The 18,221-nt window shown below is 46.1% G+C and overlaps 2 protein-coding genes across 10 annotated transcripts in view; both read right to left on the bottom strand.

Moving 5' to 3' along the window:
* Nucleotides 1–4,736: 4,736 nt before the first annotated feature.
* On the bottom strand, nt 4,737–12,343 carry mylz3 (myosin, light polypeptide 3, skeletal muscle). The gene is made up of 6 exons (XM_060049303.1): nt 12,205–12,343; nt 11,490–11,538; nt 9,404–9,547; nt 8,040–8,210; nt 6,587–6,664; nt 4,737–5,383 (listed from the first exon to the last, which is right to left on the bottom strand). Exons 1-6 carry the CDS (start codon nt 12,205–12,207, stop codon nt 5,355–5,357), a joined length of 474 nt encoding a protein of 157 aa, XP_059905286.1. The 5' UTR covers nt 12,208–12,343; the 3' UTR covers nt 4,737–5,354.
* A 1,956-nt stretch (nt 12,344–14,299) lies between these two features.
* The window catches only part of lancl1 (LanC antibiotic synthetase component C-like 1 (bacterial)), an 8,710-nt gene continuing 4,788 nt past the window's right edge, over nt 14,300–18,221 (bottom strand). For all 9 annotated transcript variants that reach the window (XM_060049256.1, XM_060049259.1, XM_060049260.1 and 6 more), the window contains 3 exons: nt 17,539–17,715; nt 15,591–15,663; nt 14,300–15,106 (listed from right to left, as the gene is read on the bottom strand). In XM_060049256.1, coding sequence (XP_059905239.1) covers nt 15,030–15,106; nt 15,591–15,663; nt 17,539–17,715 — 327 coding nt within the window. In that variant the 3' untranslated portion in view covers nt 14,300–15,029. The remainder of the gene's footprint in view (nt 15,107–15,590; nt 15,664–17,538; nt 17,716–18,221) is intronic.

Below are 18,221 nucleotides of genomic sequence, written 5' to 3'. Positions count from 1 at the left end.
CCTTATGTTTTTTTTCATGACGACCAATAAAAAACAACAGTGTTACCCCCTATGTTTTTTTAATGACGACCAATAAAAAACAACAGTGTTACCCCTTATGTTTTTTTCATGACGACCAATAAAAAACAACAGTGTTACCCCTTATGTTTTTTTAATGACGACCAATAAAAAACAACAGTGTTACCCCTTATGTTTTTTTTATGACGGCCGATAAAAAACAACGGTGTTACCCCTTATGTTTTTTTTCATGACGACCGATAAAAAAAAACAGTGTTACCCCTTATGTTTTTTTCATGACGACCAATACAAAACAACAGTGTTACCCCGTATGTTTTTGTTCATGACGACCAAAAAAAACAGTGTTATCCCTTATGTTTTATTCATGACGACCAATAATAAACAAGTGTTACCCCTTATGTTTTTTTTCATGACGACCAATAAAAAACAACAGTGTTACCCCTTCTGTTTTTTTCATGACGACCGATAAAAAACAACAGTGTTACCCCTTATGTTTTTGTCATGACGACCGATAAAAAACAACAGTGTTACCCCTTATGTTTTTTTTCATGACGACCGATAAAAAACAACAGTGTTACCCCTTATGTTTTTTTTATGACGGCCGATAAAAAACAACAGTGTTACCCCTTATGTTTTTTTTCATGACGACCAATAAAAAACAACAGTGTTACCCCTTATGTTTTTTTAATGACGACCAATAAAAAACAACAGTGTTACCCCTTATGTTTTTTTCATGAAGACCAATAAAAAACAACAGTGTTACCCCTTATGTTTTTTTAGTGACGACCAATAAAAAACAACAGTGTTACCCCTTATGTTTTTTTTCATGACGGCCGATAAAAAACAACAGTGTTACCCCTTATGTTTTTTTAATGACGACCAATAAAAAACAACAGTGTTACCCCTTATGTTTTTTTCATGACGACCAATAAAAAACAACAGTGTTACCATTATGTTTTTTTCTTGACGACCAATAAAAAACAACAGTGTTACCCCTTATGTTTTTTTCGTGACGACCAATAAAAAACAACAGTGTTCCCCCTTATGTTTTTTTCATGACGACCGATAAAAAACAACAGTGTTACCCCTTATGTTTTTTTTCATGACGGCCGATAGAAAACAACGGTGTTACCCCTTATGTTTTTTTCATGACGGCCGATAAAAAACAGCAGTGTTACCCCTTATGTTTTTTTTCATGACTGCCAATAAAAAACAACAGTGTTACCCCTTATGTTTTTTTAATGACGACCAATAAAAAACAACAGTGTTACCCCTTATGTTTTTTTCATGACGGCCGATAAAAAACAACGGTGTTACCCCTTATGTTTTTTTTCATGACGACCAATAAAAAACAACAGTGTTACCCCCTATGTTTTTTTAATGACGACCAATAAAAAACAACAGTGTTACCCCTTATGTTTTTTTCATGACGACCAATAAAAAACAACAGTGTTACCCCTTATGTTTTTTTAATGACGACCAATAAAAAACAACAGTGTTACCCCTTATGTTTTTTTTATGACGGCCGATAAAAAACAACGGTGTTACCCCTTATGTTTTTTTTCATGACGACCAATAAAAAACAACAGTGTTACCCCTTATGTTTTTTTAATGACGACCAATAAAAAACAACAGTGTTACCCCTTATGTTTTTTTCATGAAGACCAATAAAAAACAACAGTGTTACCCCTTATGTATTTTTAATGACGACCAATAAAAAACAACAGTGTTACCCCTTATGTTTTTTTTCATGACGGCCGATAAAAAACAACAGTGTTACCCCTTATGTTTTTTTAATGACGACCAATAAAAAACAACAGTGTTACCCCTTATGTTTTTTTCATGACGACCAATAAAAAACAACAGTGTTACCATTATGTTTTTTTCTTGACGACCAATAAAAAACAACAGTGTTACCCCTTATGTTTTTTTCGTGACGACCAATAAAAAACAACAGTGTTCCCCCTTATGTTTTTTTCATGACGACCAATAAAAAACAACAGTGTTACCCCTTATGTTTTTTTTCATGACGGCTGATAGAAAACAACGGTGTTACCCCTTATGTTTTTTTCATGACGACTGATATAAAACAACAGTGTTACCCCTTATGTTTTTTTTCATGACGGCCGATAAAAAACAGCGGTGTTACCCCTTATGTTTTTTTTCATGACTGCCAATAAAAAACAACAGTGTTACCCCTTATGTTTTTTTAATGACGACCGATAAAAAACAACAGTGTTACCCCTTATGTTCTTTTTATGACGGCCGATAAAAAACAACGGTGTTACCCCTTATGTTTTTTTTCATGACGACCAATAAAAAACAACAGTTTTACCCCTTATGTTTTTTTAATGACGACCATTAAAAAACAACAGTGTTACCCCTTATGTTTTTTTCATGACGACCAATAAAAAACAACAGTGTTACCCCTTAAGTTTTTTTAATGACGACCAATAAAAAACAACAGTGTTACCCCTTATGTTTTTTTTATGACGGCCGATAAAAAACAACGGTGTTACCCCTTATGTTTTTTTTCATGACGACCAATAAAAAACAACAGTGTTACCCCTTATGTTTTTTTAATGACGACCAATAAAAAACAACAGTGTTACCCCTTATGTTTTTTTCAAGACGACCAATAAAAAATAACAGTGTCTACATTTTTGCGGGGATCCGAACCTGAGCTGTTCAGAGTGTGAACCTCCGAACTTATCAATGCACCATCAAGACACTGAATAAAGTCGACACAATGTTTATACTTGACGTTATAATTCGCATGAAATGGAAATAAGGGTCTTCCATCAGAGGACATCAACCGGACTTGAACCCCGGTCTCCAGGGGGTTAACGCACAGCTCTCTCCACTTCCCACTGAAATTAGTTAATAAATTATGTCTGAGGTTATCTATGACAGTGCAATAGACATGATAGCATTATGTTTAAAATTAAAGACATTGTGTTTTTCAGAGAAGTTGAGCCGCGGTCTCCAATGGGTTAGGCAGAGTGCACTCCACTGCAACACTGAGGCGATGACAAAACAACAGTGTTCCCCCTTATGTTTTTTTTCATGACGGCCGATAGAAAACAACAGTGTTACCCCTTATGTTTTTTTCATGACGACCGATAAAAAACAACAGTGTTACCCCTTATGTTTTTTTTCATGACGGCCGATAAAAAACAGCAGTGTTACCCCTTATGTTTATTTTCATTGCGGTCGATAAAAAACAACAGTGTTACCCCTTATGTTTTTTTTCATGACGACCAATTAAAAACAACAGTGTTACCCCTTATGTTTTTTTTCATGACGACCAATAAAAAACAACAGTGTCACCCCTTATGTTTTTGTTCATGACGACAAAAAACAACAGTGTTACCCCTTATGTTTTATTCATGACGACCAATAAAAAACAAGTGTTACCCCTTATGTTTTTTTTCATGACGGCCGATAAAAAACAACAGTGTTACCCCTTATGTTTTTTTCATGACGACCAATAAAAAACAACAGTTACCCCTTTTGTTTTTTTTCATGACGACCAATAAAAAACAACAGTGTTACCCCTTTTGTTTTTTTCATGACGACCAATAAAAACAACAGTGTTACCCCTTATGTTTTTTTTCATGACGACCAATAAAAAACAACAGTGTTACCCCTTATGTTTTTTTTCATGACGACCAATTAAAAACAACAGTGTTACCCCTTATATTTTTTTTCATGACGACCAATAAAAAACGACTGTGTTACCCCTTATGTTTTTTTTCATGACGACCAATAAAAAACAACAGTGTCACCCCTTATGTTTTTTTTCATGACGACCAATAAAAACAACAGTGTTACCCCTTATGTTTTTTTTCATGACGACCAATAAAAAACGACTGTGTTACCCCTTATGTTTTTTTTCATGACGACCAATAAAAAACAACAGTGTCACCCCTTATGTTTTTGTTCATGACGACAAAAAACAACAGTGTTACCCCTTATGTTTTATTCATGACGACCAATAAAAAACAAAAGTGTTACCCCTTATGTTTTTTTCATGACGACCAATAAAAAACAACAGTGTTACTCCCATGTTTTATTTGATAAACATCGACAGTGATACCCCCTGTCTCTGCTGAGGCAAACATAAAATCGTCGTGTGTTTCATAATATTTCGAGCATGTCAGTTTCAACTTCATGCTGTCTGTAATCAGTTGATTAAATATCAGCGAGTAAGCAGTTTTTTACATGAATGTTAAAACGGCGGATGTTGCCGGCAAGCTAAACCAAATATGCTCACGTTTAGATTCTAAAACTCTTCATCTTCTGGGAACTAAATGTGCAAAAAACATGACTTGAAGCTGACATGCATAATAATTGTGATCGACCAATTGATGGCCGTTATTTGAGAGCCTACATTTAAGCAAGAGTAAGAGATGTCTATTCGTAGCGCGAGTACAGCGTTTTTTTGGGAGTGAAATTTTGCGGTTAGTTCAAAGTCGCTTACGTAAAGCCGTTATTTTGGGGATACATCAAAAGACTTGCAAGAGATGGCAGGACGGAATTATCCTCATCAATTATAATTTTTTAATGTATTTCGCTGAAATCGTTATTTGTATAAAAATGTCATTTAAATGAATTTCACGATGGTATTCATTTTACATTCCCGACTAACCAATCAGAAGAGCCGACCAGACCAGGGACGACAACAACAGCACACAGAGTCAGACAGGGGGCGGATGTTCTGTTGGAAAAGTTTATTCTTAAACTATACAGTTTATAATCAATACAACTTCCCAGTAGGAGGAGTGGGTGGTGGAGGTGGAGGGGGGAGGGGGGAGGGGGGAGGGGGGGGGGGGGGGGGGTAGCGGGTGTGGCCTGCGGGTCTCTCAGCGTTCAACCTTCCAGCGCCTTGGGCGTAGCTGGGCCAGTGGTGCCGTGACTGGGCGGGGGTGGTGGGTGGCGGGGATGGAGCCACCCTCACTTGATGAGCGGTCACTTCCTTCCTGCCCCCGTTGCTCACCCCACGGGGGGGGGGGGGGCGGTTGGGGGGGGGGGGGGGGGAGACCCTGACCCCCCTCTCCACAGGGGGAGGGAGGGGGGGGGGGTGTGTAGGCCAGGCAGAGGGAGGAGGAGAGCGGGGGTGAGAGCGTCCAGAGCGACGAGAAGAGAGAGAACGAAAACGAGAAAAAAGAATAGCGAAAGAGTGGAAGAAAAGAGTGAAAGAAAAGAGTGGGCTGGCTTCAGCATCCCTTGTACATTGTCCTTGTCTTTCCTTGGTTGGTCTTTAGACGCGGCGCAGGTGTCCGGCGCCGCCCTGCGGTCTGCAGCGAGCTACAGGGTCCTGCCTCTCCCACCGCTTAGATAGACATGATGTGCTTGACAAAAGCTGAGGAGGAAGGACCCACACACACACACGGTTAGCACGCTAGGAGAGGAGCGAGCACATGGTGAGCTAACTGGAAGGGGAGCACATGGTGAGCTAACTGGAAGAGGAGCACATGGTGAGCTAACTAGAAGGGGAGCACATGGTGAGCTAACTAGAAGGGGAGCACATGGTGAGCTAACTAGAAGGGGAGCACATGGTGAGCTAACTGGAAGGGGAGCACATGGTGAGCTAACTGGAAGGGGAGCACATGGTGAGCTAACTGGAAGGGGAGCACATGGTGAGCTAACTAGAAGGGGAGCACATGGTGAGCTAACTGGAAGGGGAGCACATGGTGAGCTAACTGGAAGGGGAGCACATGGTGAGCTAACTGGAAGGGGAGCACATGGTGAGCTAACTGGAAGGGGAGCACATGGTGAGCTAACTAGAAGGGGAGCACATGGAGAGCTAACTAGAGAACGAGGCCGTATTTGGTTTGCTGACAAAATGATAGTCCTGTACATGGTGAGTTAGCTAGGAAATACGAGTTGACATAGTAAGCATCGAAGGAAACACAAGCGTACACAGTTAGCTAAGGAGGATATGAGAGCATGCACAGCTAGCTGCCAAGCCCACATGTCAGAAAGTCAGAGTGCATCTAATAAAAGTTTTGATTTAATTTGATATAACTGACATGTTAAGAAATTGAGACCATGCCATGCATGAACTAGACTAGTCTTAATCACATGACCACACTGTGTAAAGCACCAACTGTCCATATAGAACATGCAACAGGAAGTGACCATATACTGCAGGTAGCAGGAAGTGTCCATATATGGAAGGCAGCCGGAAAGATAATTTAGGGTTTACAGCACCTAATGAACATCTATAGTGTGCAGCAGAAAATACCATTTAGGGTGTGCTGCCCGTTATTACCATATATGGTGTGCAGAAGGAAATACCATTGAGGGTGTGCTGCAGGTAAAGACCATATATGGTGTGCAGCAGGAAACACCATATAGGGTGTGAAGCACGTAATGACCATATATGGTTTGCAGTTGGAAACACCATATAGGTTGTGAAGCACGTAATGACCATATATGGTTTGCAATTGGAAACACCTTATAGGCTGTGCAGCACGTAATGACCATATATGGTGCGGAGCCGGAAGTGACCATGTATGGCGTGAGGAAGGAAAGCCCATACATAGCGTGTTTACGGACGTACCCTCGTAGTGCACGCTGCCGTTCTCGTCCTCCTGGCCCTGCATCAGGGCGTCGATCTCTTGCTCGCTCATCTTCTCTCCTGCAGGGGGGGCCAGTGAGCACAGCGGTCAGTCACACACTAACACACACTAATACACACTGGTCAGTCACACACTAACACACACTGGTCAGTCACACACTAACACACACTAATACACACTGGTCAGTCACACACTAACACACACTAACACACAGTGGTCAGTCACACACTAACACACACTGGTCAGTCACACACTAACACACACTAATACACACTGGTCAGTCACACACTAACACACACTAACACACAGTGGTCAGTCACACACTAACACACGCTGGTCAGTCACACACTAACACAAACACACATACACTAATACATACACACTAACACACACATAAACATACATTAGCACATGCACACATACACACACATCACACGCACAGGACTAAACGCACAATTCAACTAAGGCTCCACACACACACACACACACACACACACACACACACACACACACACACACACACACACACTCACACACACACACACACACACACACACACTCACAACACACCGACAGACATTACATTCCCACACATGACTAAACACGTGTATATTATACGTATAGTACACGTGTATATTATACGTATAGTACACGTGTATATTATACGTATAGTACACGTGTATATTATACGTATAGTACACGTGTATATTATACGTATAGTACACGTGTATATTATACGTATAGTACACGTGTATATTATACGTATAGTACACGTGTATATTATACGTATAGTACACGTGTATATTATACGTATAGTACACGTGTATATTATACGTATAGTACACGTGTATATTATACGTATAGTACACGTGTATATTATACGTATAGTACACGTGTATATTATACGTATAGTACACGTGTATATTATACGTATAGTACACGTGTATATTATACGTATAGTACACGTGTATATTATACGTATAGTACACGTGTATATTATACGTATAGTACACGTGTATATTATACGTATAGTACACGTGTATATTATACGTATAGTACACGTGTATATTATACGTATAGTACACGTGTATATTATACGTATAGTACACGTGTATATTATACGTATAGTACACGTATCATCTGTAAATGTCTATAAATATAGACTTCCACTCACTTTTAATGTTTATTTAGAAGTTGATATTAAAATCCTGTACTTTCTGCATAACTTATAAGTACAGTACAGGGATGCATGTCCCCTGAGGGGAAGGAACGATGCATTGAGTGTGTGTACATTATACTGTGCCACAAGGTTGAACCAAAGTACCCACAACCACGAGCAGAAGCACGAGTACGAGTCCCTGTAGGTGTGGAGGCTGTGGTCCCCCCCCCCACCAACCCCGGCCCGGTGCGTGCGTGCGTGCGTGCGGTTCTCACCCAGGGTGGACAGGACGATGCGCAGCTCAGCTCCCATCACGGTGCCGTTGCCCTCCTTGTCGAAGACGCGGAGACCCTCTACGTAGTCGTCGTACGTTCCCTTGGGCGCGGTGTCGACCACCTTCAGCATGGGCAGGAAGCTCTCGAAGTTGATCCTCTTGTTGGCCATATCTGTGGAGCCACGCGGGCAGAGTGAGAGCACAGCTGGGGCTGGGTCCTCCGCCGCCTGCCCACGGCGTCGGAGAACCCAGGTGGAGGCATCTGATAGACCTCAACCAACACCTCTGTCTGGACGTTCATAGACCTCAACCAACACCTCTGTCTGGACGTTCATAGACCTCAACCAACACCTCTGTCTGGACGTTTATAGACCTCAACCAAGACCTCTGTCTGAACGTTTATAGACCTCAACCAAGACCTCTGTCTGAACGTTTATAGACCTCAACCAAGACCTCTGTCTGAACGTTTATAGACCTCAACCAAGACCTCTGTCTGGACGTTTATAGACCTCAACCAAGACCTCTGTCTGGACGTTTATAGACCTCATCCAAGACCTGTCTGAACGTTTATAGACCTCAACCAAGACCTCTGTCTGAACGTTTATAGACCTCAACCAACACCTCTGTCTGAACGTTGATAGACCTCATCCAAGACCTCTGTCTGAACGTTGATAGACCTCATCTAAGACCTCTGTCTGAACGTTGATAGACCTCATCTAAGACCTCTGTCTGAACGTTTATAGACCTCATCTTAAGACCTCTGTCTGAACGTTTATAGACCTCATCAAAGACCTCTGTCTGAACGTTTATAGACCTCATCAAAGACCTCTGTCTGAACGTTTATAGACCTCATCTTAAGACCTCTGTCTGAACGTTTATAGACCTCATCTAAGACCTCTGTCTGAACGTTGATAGACCTCATCTAAGACCTCTGTCTGAACGTTGATAGACCTTATCCAAGATCTCTTTCTGAACGTTTACGGACCTTATTAAGGAGTACTTGCATAACGACATGGGCCTTATTAAAGATCTCTATCCTGACGTTATCAGACCTGATCGAAGAGCTCTATACTAATGTTCTTAGACCTAAATGAAGATCTACCTCTTCCGAACGTTTTAGACCACCCTGTGTGTGCTCATGTGTGTTTGCGTGTGCGCATGTCTTTTTGCGTGTGTGGATGTGCATGTCTGTGTGTATGTGTAGGGGTGTGTCCGTGTGTATGTGTGTGTTTGCGCATGTGTTTGTGTGTGTGTGTGTGTATCTGTGTTTGTGTGTGTATCTGTGTGTGTGTGTGTGTGTGCACGTGCATGTGTGTGTGTGTGTGTGTGTGTGTGTGTGTGTGTGTGTGTGTGTGTGTGTCTCACCGTCGTCGGAGGGGCTTCCCAGGATGGCCCTGACCTCCTTGTTGGTGGGGTTCTGGCCCAGAGCGCGCATGATGTCGGCCACCTGGCTGAAGGCCACCTGGCTGTCACCGACTCTGTCGAAGAGACCGAAGGCCTCCTTGAAGTCTGGAGGGGGGAGAGGGAGGAGAGGGGGTCAGAGGTCGTCCCTGACCAGTGACCGACCAGCGGAACCAGCAGACAGCTTCTACGTTCGGACGGAGAGCGAGCTAAGAAGCAGCGCCCCTCGCGGCCCGCTCAATAGCTCAGCCGGATTCCTGGATTCAGTCTTTTACATTTACGTCTACATTCAGGGCGTTTAGCCGACGCTTTTACCCAGAGCGACTGACAATAAGTCCATTTGTCAGAAGAAAGAGAAACAACGATATACCTCTGTGGGTACAGTGAGGATGTTCATAGAACCAAGTGCCAAGCAGCACTAACCATCACTAGGTTAACCCGTTCCCCGTGCACAACAGAGGTAGCTAGGGTTAGACGCTACACAATGCTGATTCATAAGTGTGTCAGAGGGGTGTGTGTGGGGGGGGGGGGGGTATGCAGACTCGAGGTGAACTCTAGCTCAACGCTCCATCCAAAGCACCGAACTGGCGAGGCCGGGACGCAGGGTCTCCTGCGCCCCACCGTCTGTATCCTAGGGCCGGTATCCCGACCCGTGTGATCCCGCGGGCCCCTATGGGGTGTGTTGTGGTCGCGGTATGGGGAGAATCCGTCCAGCCAGGACAGCTGACTCTGGGGGGGGGGGGGCTCTGGACAGATCACAGTGGTCTTATGTGATTACCACGGCAACAGCTGTCAGCCCTCCCCCGGACCCCATCCTCCGTCAGCAGTTGTGTGAGAGGGGGAGGGGGGGGGGGGGGGGGGTGGAACTGATACACCTTGAGAGAGTAACCCCCACCCCCCCCCCCCCCCACCCGGACCCACCCGACCCAGGACCCCAACTTAAGTATGCTGAGCGCTGAGAAACACACACCCACCCCGCCCCCCCCCCTCACCCCCCCAACTCTCACCCCCCCTCACCCCCACCCTAAATACCAGGCTCTGCGGACCCTCTAGCCTGGTCCTTTTTTTGGAGCGTGGGTGTTTTGGGAGGGAGGGTGTGAGGGTCGGATCAGAGGGGTGCCAAACAGAGAGCAGGAAGGGGGGCTGGCGGTATGTAGGGGGGGGGGGGGGAGCTGGGAGGCGTGTCAGAGACAGAGCGCTGAACGTACACAGTGTGCCGACCGCGCGTACCAACCGCCAACGATGCACCGCACAGAACGGGCGTCCGCGTTTGAGATCCCCGAACTATCGTTAAACGTAAAGTCTGTTCCTGTAAACGGGCCGAAACCGACGTCCGCAGTCCTCAGACCGACCGTAAAGATAGCATCTGTCTCTGAGCCGAGTCTGGCGTGACTCCATTATTCCCAAAGTGGAAATTCGGGAACATTGCGTAAACATAAAACCTGTTCAATTAGCGTCTAGCTTAGCGTTAGCACGGAGCGGACCAGTGTCTGAAGGACGTCTTGGATGTGTTGGGGGGGGGGGGGGGGGGGGGGGGGGGGGGGCCTTAGCGTGAGGAATAGCAAGGGAGGGCGGCTTAAATTAGCCTTCCTTCAGGACAGCTGTCATCCCTCACAAGGAGATGTACAAGTCCTCGTCGCATGTCCCCACAGTCCCCCAAACATACTCCTGGTTTACTACTGATTTACTCCAGGTTTACGCCCGGTTTACTGCCTGTACACACATGGAGCAAAAAGTATTTTCCCGATTTTTTGTGATTTAAAGAAACACCTCTCCACGTCACAAAGGAGGACTATCGGTATGTGTTTGTTATTTTTTAGCAAACTCCTTTAAATCAGAAAGCTCAAAGGTATTTAGCGAACTTTGCCTTAACAACCGACCGCTGCTTCAGGGATCGATCTAAAACGGACTTGGCTTCATCCCCGGCTGGAACCGGAGCCCAGCGCTCCAGTGGTGACGCGAGTTTGATTGACAGTTGGTCTGCTGCTGCTGGTAGTAAGGGGTTGGGGGGGGGATGAATGTGTGATGACGCCATCAGTGATGCGCTTACCCTCAACCTGGTCCGCGGAGAACTCGGCGGCGGGTGCGGCGGGATCGGCCTGTCACACAGACACAGACACAGACACAGACACACACACACACACACACACACACACACACACACACACACACACACACACACACACACACACACACACACACACACACACGCGCACACGCACACGCACACACACACGCAGAAAAACACACATGGAAACACAAAGATGAACACATACTCACGTACCCAAAACACAGATGATAAATTTACATTTGTAGTAAACATTATTTGAAGTAACCATCGACTGACGACTGACACAGGTGATGGAGATGCGATGTTTCCTAACGCGATGACCTCCCAGTCACGTCTCTAACTCACAGGCCGACGCGTGCATTCACGCAAATAATAATCATAATAAAACACTAATCATAATAAAACACTAATATATAACACACATATTTTAGCCATTTAACTCTTGATACATTCCCAAAGCTCCAAAAGCGAAAACCTCCAATCCCAATCAATATCTAAAAGTCAGAATGGTCGAAACGCAAATCCAGCCTGAACTGCGCGAATAAAGCCTCGAACTTTCTCACGCGTAAAATCCACAAACCGGAAAACCTCAAACCCCAAAAAAGTCAAACTCCAAAGGTCACGCCCCCCTCCCCCCCAGACCCCAAAACTCCCAAACGACTCAAATAAAGTCCGGACCCCATGTTGTACACACCATTGTTGAGTTGATGGATGTTAGGAGCGGAGAAGACTGAGAAAGGCCGGAGTCCCAAGAGAGAGTGGTCCCGAGCTGCGCTCCGAACCAACTCTTATTAAACCCGCGGCCGTGACGTCACGCACGCTCATGGAGGGGGGCGTGTCTTACTTTCTTAGGGCGAGCGGCCAGGGGGAGTGGGGATGGGGGGGAGGGGGGGCGGCGGGGCCGGTGGGCCCGTGGAGTCTTTAGAAGGGGACAGGGCTATTAATAACCTTTTAAAACACCTCGACGATATCTGACCCTCTGACCCGTGTCCCAGTGCGTGCACGCACGGGACAACGGGGGGGGGGGGGGGGGGGGGGTACAGTACAATGTACATGGAGGATCGGGGGGTCGGGCGTGAACGTTGGAGTGGTTTTGCGCTGCAGAATATGCGCTATTTGGGCTTTCCTCTTGGGGATGTCTGCGCAGTGGGTTCGGAGCACCTGGCTGCCGCGAGCCGCGGGGGCTCGGGTGGAGAGGAGGTATTTTTAACTCGTCACACACACGGCCAACAGAAGTCGCTCGAAATGGGATTTTATTCCACGAGGGAGAAGGTTCGCGAGGCCCCCAACTCGGACACCACGTCTGATCAGCACTGGAGATGCGCAAAATACGCGCACGATGGAATGACGCGCGCGCGCACACACACACACACACACACACACACACACACACACACACACACACACACACACACACACACACACACACACACACACACACACACACACACACACACTTACACTTGGTTTGATGTAGAAACACGGAACAGATTGCCCTGGGGAATTGAACCCCAGGGCAATCTACAACCGCCGTGGAACATTCCAGAGAACGAGGGAAAAATCCCTCAGAGCTCAATGCCCATCCATGCTATTACGCATGGGCACTTCTGTTCCACAGGGGGCCCTCTGGTTGGCGCACAGGGGGGCCCCTGCGTCACCATGGTGCCCATAAGGCGTTAACTACACGATAACACCCAGGAGACGTCGTGACCGCGGCGGTGTGTTTGGGCGGGAGCTGGACTGGTGCTGTCCATGGTGCTGACACACACACACACACACACACACACACACACACACACACACACACACACACACACACACACACACACACACACACACACACACACACACACACACACACACACACACACACACACCTCAAATTGAACACAACAGATCGACCACTCATTAAGAGACGAGCGTGGTTTACATTTAATAGGCTACTTGGAGAGAGAGAGAGAGAGAGAGAGAGAGAGAGAGAGAGAGAGAGAGAGGTAAAGGGAGAGATGCGGAGAGAGAGAAGGATCTTGTAAGACCAGCTCGTGGAGTTCTATTTCCGTCTCTCGGCTCCCGGGAGTCTCGTGGAGGTGTTCAGTTTCTCCCAACTGGTCGCAAGGAGCGGACGGTTGGAAGGAAGGTCGGGGTGGGCGGAGGGAGGGCGGAGAGTGGGTGGGGGTAGGACGGGGGGTGTCTTACCTCCTCAAGGACCCAGCTGGCTCCGGCCGCGTCGTAAACTTGCACGAGGAGGCTTTAAAAAGCACGCGGGCTCATTGTGTCGCCGAACGCTTCTCCGCGCGGGCATCGTCCTCCTTATTTGGGCGCGCGGCCCGCGAGGAAAGGGGCGGGGCTTAGCGGACCGTAGACACTCCTTCCCCGCCGCCCCGCGACAGCCCGAGCGGCGGGTCTCCACGCCGGAGGGGGAGGAGTCGAGGGAGCCAGGGTCCCGCGTTATGTTGCTGACCGCCAGAATCACGTTAGAACATGAATGTATATAATAGCCTGACGTTAATAGGCTATTAGTACAGTAGCCTATTGACGTCATCTCCTCCCCCCCGTGGTCATGGTTACGGGCGGCAGTGGCTCCGTGTCTGCAGCGGCGACACGTCCGATCTCTGCAGTCATCAATAGGCCAGCAAGGTCCGATCCGTGGTTTGGTTTAGTGTCACTAGCTGCTTTCCTCCGCAACTCGATCCTCACACCTGCAGTGAAGGTTGATCGGCCTTACAGCGCCCCTCAGTGGACCCACGACGCAACTACCCGGTACACATATGACCGCAGAAAAGGCCGAATACGTTTATGATCTTTATTGTCCAGAAAGTTAAGTTTAACATTTTTAAGCGTTTTCATAATTGTCATAATATAATAAGTGTTAGTGTATTACATAGCTTACAATGTTGCTAATGAAAAAAAAGGAAAAAGGGAAACACAATATTTACACAAAACTAACACAACAAAACACACATACTGTCGTCCCCGAACCCACACTGAGTTCACAGCATGCCAGGAAACACAAGCATGGCACCGATTCATCTAAAATGACGTATAAACAACACTTCCACCGAGAGGGACGCCTCCACATCAGAACGCTCCCAAAGTACAGAGAAAATATCGAAATGACCAAATTAGCAAAAAACGTAAACATACATTTGGCCGAAAGCAAAAAAAAAAGTGCTGAAAAAGACAAAACCGTTTTTTTTCGGTTCGAATAATCACTGATAACAAAGATGGCCGCTTGTCTGGCGGACACTCACCAGCAAAGACTTGTGACACACACACGCACGTACGCGTGCCGTCCGTCAACACACACACACGCACGCACGCACACACACACACGGCAGACGGACGCCGTGACCACAGGAAGTAGCGGCAGCATGCAACAGGAAGTGTTGGTGTGTGCGACAGGAAGTGATGCTCTGTGTCTCGGCGGCTCTTGAAGCAGCGAGTGCTGTTCCCCGCGGAGAGGTGGAGGTGGTGGCGTGGGCGAGGGGGAGGGGGGGGGGGTCGCAAGAGGGCGGAGCCTCACACCTCGAAGGCCGGGAACTTTGATTTCATTGGCTGCAGGAGGTCAACCAGGAAGTAGATGGTGCCTGCCATGCCTGCGGACAGGAAGTGACAATCAAAGAATGGATCAAAGGGAGAGCAAATAGAATGGTGAGACAACAAAATATACACTTAACGTACACACTTATTGTATGTTGTACGTCCTGGCACTTAAAAATAGTACTTAGCATCATGTACCGTCTTCTCCTAGCTATCTCTGTTGCGTACTGGGAACGGGTTAACCTAGTGATGGTTAGTGCTTGGCACTTGGTTCTATGAACATCCTCACTGTACCCACAGAGATATATCGTTGTTTCTCTTTCTGCTGACAAATTGACCTATTCTAAGTCCCTTTGGATAAAAGAGTCTGCTAAACGCCCTGAATGTAATGACACATTTGCAGAGAATTGTGTTCATACTGTTTTGAAACGTCGTATAAAAGGGGAAGGGGAGAGGAGAAAAGCCTCGCTCAGTGAGTGGGGGTTCATCCAGCGGACAGAGCAGCAGAGGGTGAGAGAGTGAGGCGTGCGCCGGCTTTACCTTCGAACAGAGAGAAGGGAGTGTCAGGAGTCCTGCAGCCGTGCTCCCCGTACCTCATACACCAGTCGGCAAACTGGAGGGAGAGGGAGAGGGAGAGGGAGAGAGAGAGAGAGAGAGAGAGAGAGAGAGAGAGAGAGAGAGAGAGAGAGAGAGAGAGAGACCATCTTATTCTTAATCAATGCTATTCTTCAGACGATGAAAGAGTAAATGTTAATCTATCTTTCTTTAGATCTCCTCCTCCAGACAGACGGACAGACAGACATCTATATCGTGTCTGTCGACAGTATAGCTACAGGGCGTGTCCTCACCATGCAGGCGCGGTACAGGGGCTTGGGGTCGAGGGTCAGCCAGTACAGATATATAGATACATAGATATATATAGATCTACATAATAGATGTATAGATAAAGATGGTGTGTCCTCAACCTGCTGGCCCTGTAGGGGCTCGGTGGAACAGAGAGATAGAGATGGCGATCTATATATATATATTAGTGCTGTCAAGCAATTAAAATATTTAATCGCGATTAATGCCATAGCTAACTCACGATTAATCGCGAGCAATCGCGATTAATCGTAAATCTTTTTTCTATGCTAAATATCCCTTGATTCCTTTGTCCCATTAATTGTTCTCATTTTAGTGCTCTTATCAACATGGAGAAGTGCATCGGCTTGCCTTGTGCCAATGTTTTTTTTATTGATAACAACATTGGCATATACTGATCAAAACAGGAAGATACAAAAAAGAAGCCTATAGTGCAATTAAACGACGAAAATACAAACATACTGCCTTGAACATAGCAGTCAGGCTACTGCTTCTTTGTTTTGAGCCAAAGAAAGAAATAAATGAACGCCGTTAAAATTGTTTTGCGTTAACGCCGTTAATAACGCGTTTAACTGACAGCACTAATATATATACATTGATATCTATAGATCTATAGAAATAGAGTGTGTCCTCACTATGCAGGCACGGTAGAGGGGCCGGGCGGTACAGACATAGATATAGCTCTATATCTATAGATCTACAGATATAGAGTGTGTCCTCACCTTGAAGCGCTCGAGGTGCTTTGGGTCGAGGGTCAGACAGTACAGATATAGTTAGGGCTGGCCCGAATGCCATTTTTCAGGCTTCGAATACTCGTTGGTTTTTTTCCGAGCGAATATTCGAATACTCGTTCCAGAATAAAACACCATCAAAAACAACATTAATAATCCCTATATACTCCCTGGAACCGATTTTGACAGTAGGCCTATCTGCATATTTTGTTGAAGATTTAATAGCTTTTGAACGTTAATTAGTAGGCCTAAGTAGGTTGAAGTTCCTTCGTTTTTCCCCGTGAAAGCGAACAGCTGTTGCTCCGTTCCAAATCAGCTGTTCTCTGCCATCTCAGCCCTAACGGGAGCTTTTCAATTCATCCTGGAACGTGCATCTTTTCAGGTAATTTGTACAATAAATCCATAACAAATACAGAATATTGATTGTCTTATGTGTCCATTATATCCATTATATTGACCGGGTATTCCCAAGACGCTCACGCTCTGCAGCAAGCCAGTCACAGTTGATTGGCGCGGCGCTGTACAGCGAACGTAAACAAACAGCTAAGGTTAGCATTTCGCTAAGTATTACTTTTCCTCCAGAGATCCCCCTAATGTTGTGTTATAACCTAAAGTACGGTAGGAATATTCATACTGGTTTAAATAATAAATATTATAGTATTTCCCATCTTTGCTGAGCAAGAATTTTGCTTGAGAGTTCAAGGGATATTCAGAATAGAAAAAAAATGTGTGATTAATCGCGAGTTAACTATGACATTAATGCGATTAATCGCGATTAAATATTTTAATCGCTTGACAGCTAACCCTAGATCTATAGATATAGCTCTATATCTATAGATCTACCGATATATCTATATCTATATCTATATATATCTATAGCTATAGAGTGTCCTCACCATGCAGGCGCGGTACAGGTGCTTGGGGTCCAGGGTCAGCCGGTACAGGGCCAGGAAGGTGTAGGCGTTGCCGGCGGTGCCGTGGCACAGACCGTAGCCCTTCTTCAGGAGACCCCAGCGCCACACCACCTCCCCACAACGCACCGCGTCACACAGGTACTGGCCCTCCCCGAACATCTGGGGGGGGGACGGGGACGACGACCGTCAGTAGGGGGAGAGGGGGGAGATAACCTGAACCTCCTTATACCACCGCGCCTACTGGCATCGGTCAACTCCTCCTCCTATCCTCCTCCTAATACCCAGAACTCCTCCTCCTATCCTCCTCCTAATACCCAGAACTCCTCCTCCTATCCTCCTCCTAATACCCAGAACTCCTCCTCCTATCCTCCTCCTAATACCCAGAACTCCTCCTCCTATCCTCCTCCTAATACCCAGAACTCCTCCTCCTATCCTCCTCCTTATACCCAGAACTCCTCCTCCTAATACCCTGAACTCCTCCTCCTAATACCCTGAACTCCTCCTCCTAATACCCAGAACTCCTCCTACTAATACCCAGAACTCCTCCTCCTAATACCCTGAACTCCTCCTCCTAATACCCAGAACTCCTCCTCCTAATACCCTGAACTCCTCCTCCTAATACCCAGAACTCCTCCTCCTAATACCCTGAACTCCTCCTCCTACTA

Source organism: Gadus macrocephalus, chromosome 4 (genome assembly GCF_031168955.1).
Source record: "Gadus macrocephalus chromosome 4, ASM3116895v1".
Taxonomy (NCBI): Eukaryota; Metazoa; Chordata; class Actinopteri; order Gadiformes; family Gadidae; genus Gadus; species Gadus macrocephalus.
This window is presented reverse-complemented; position numbering and strand designations above follow the sequence as displayed.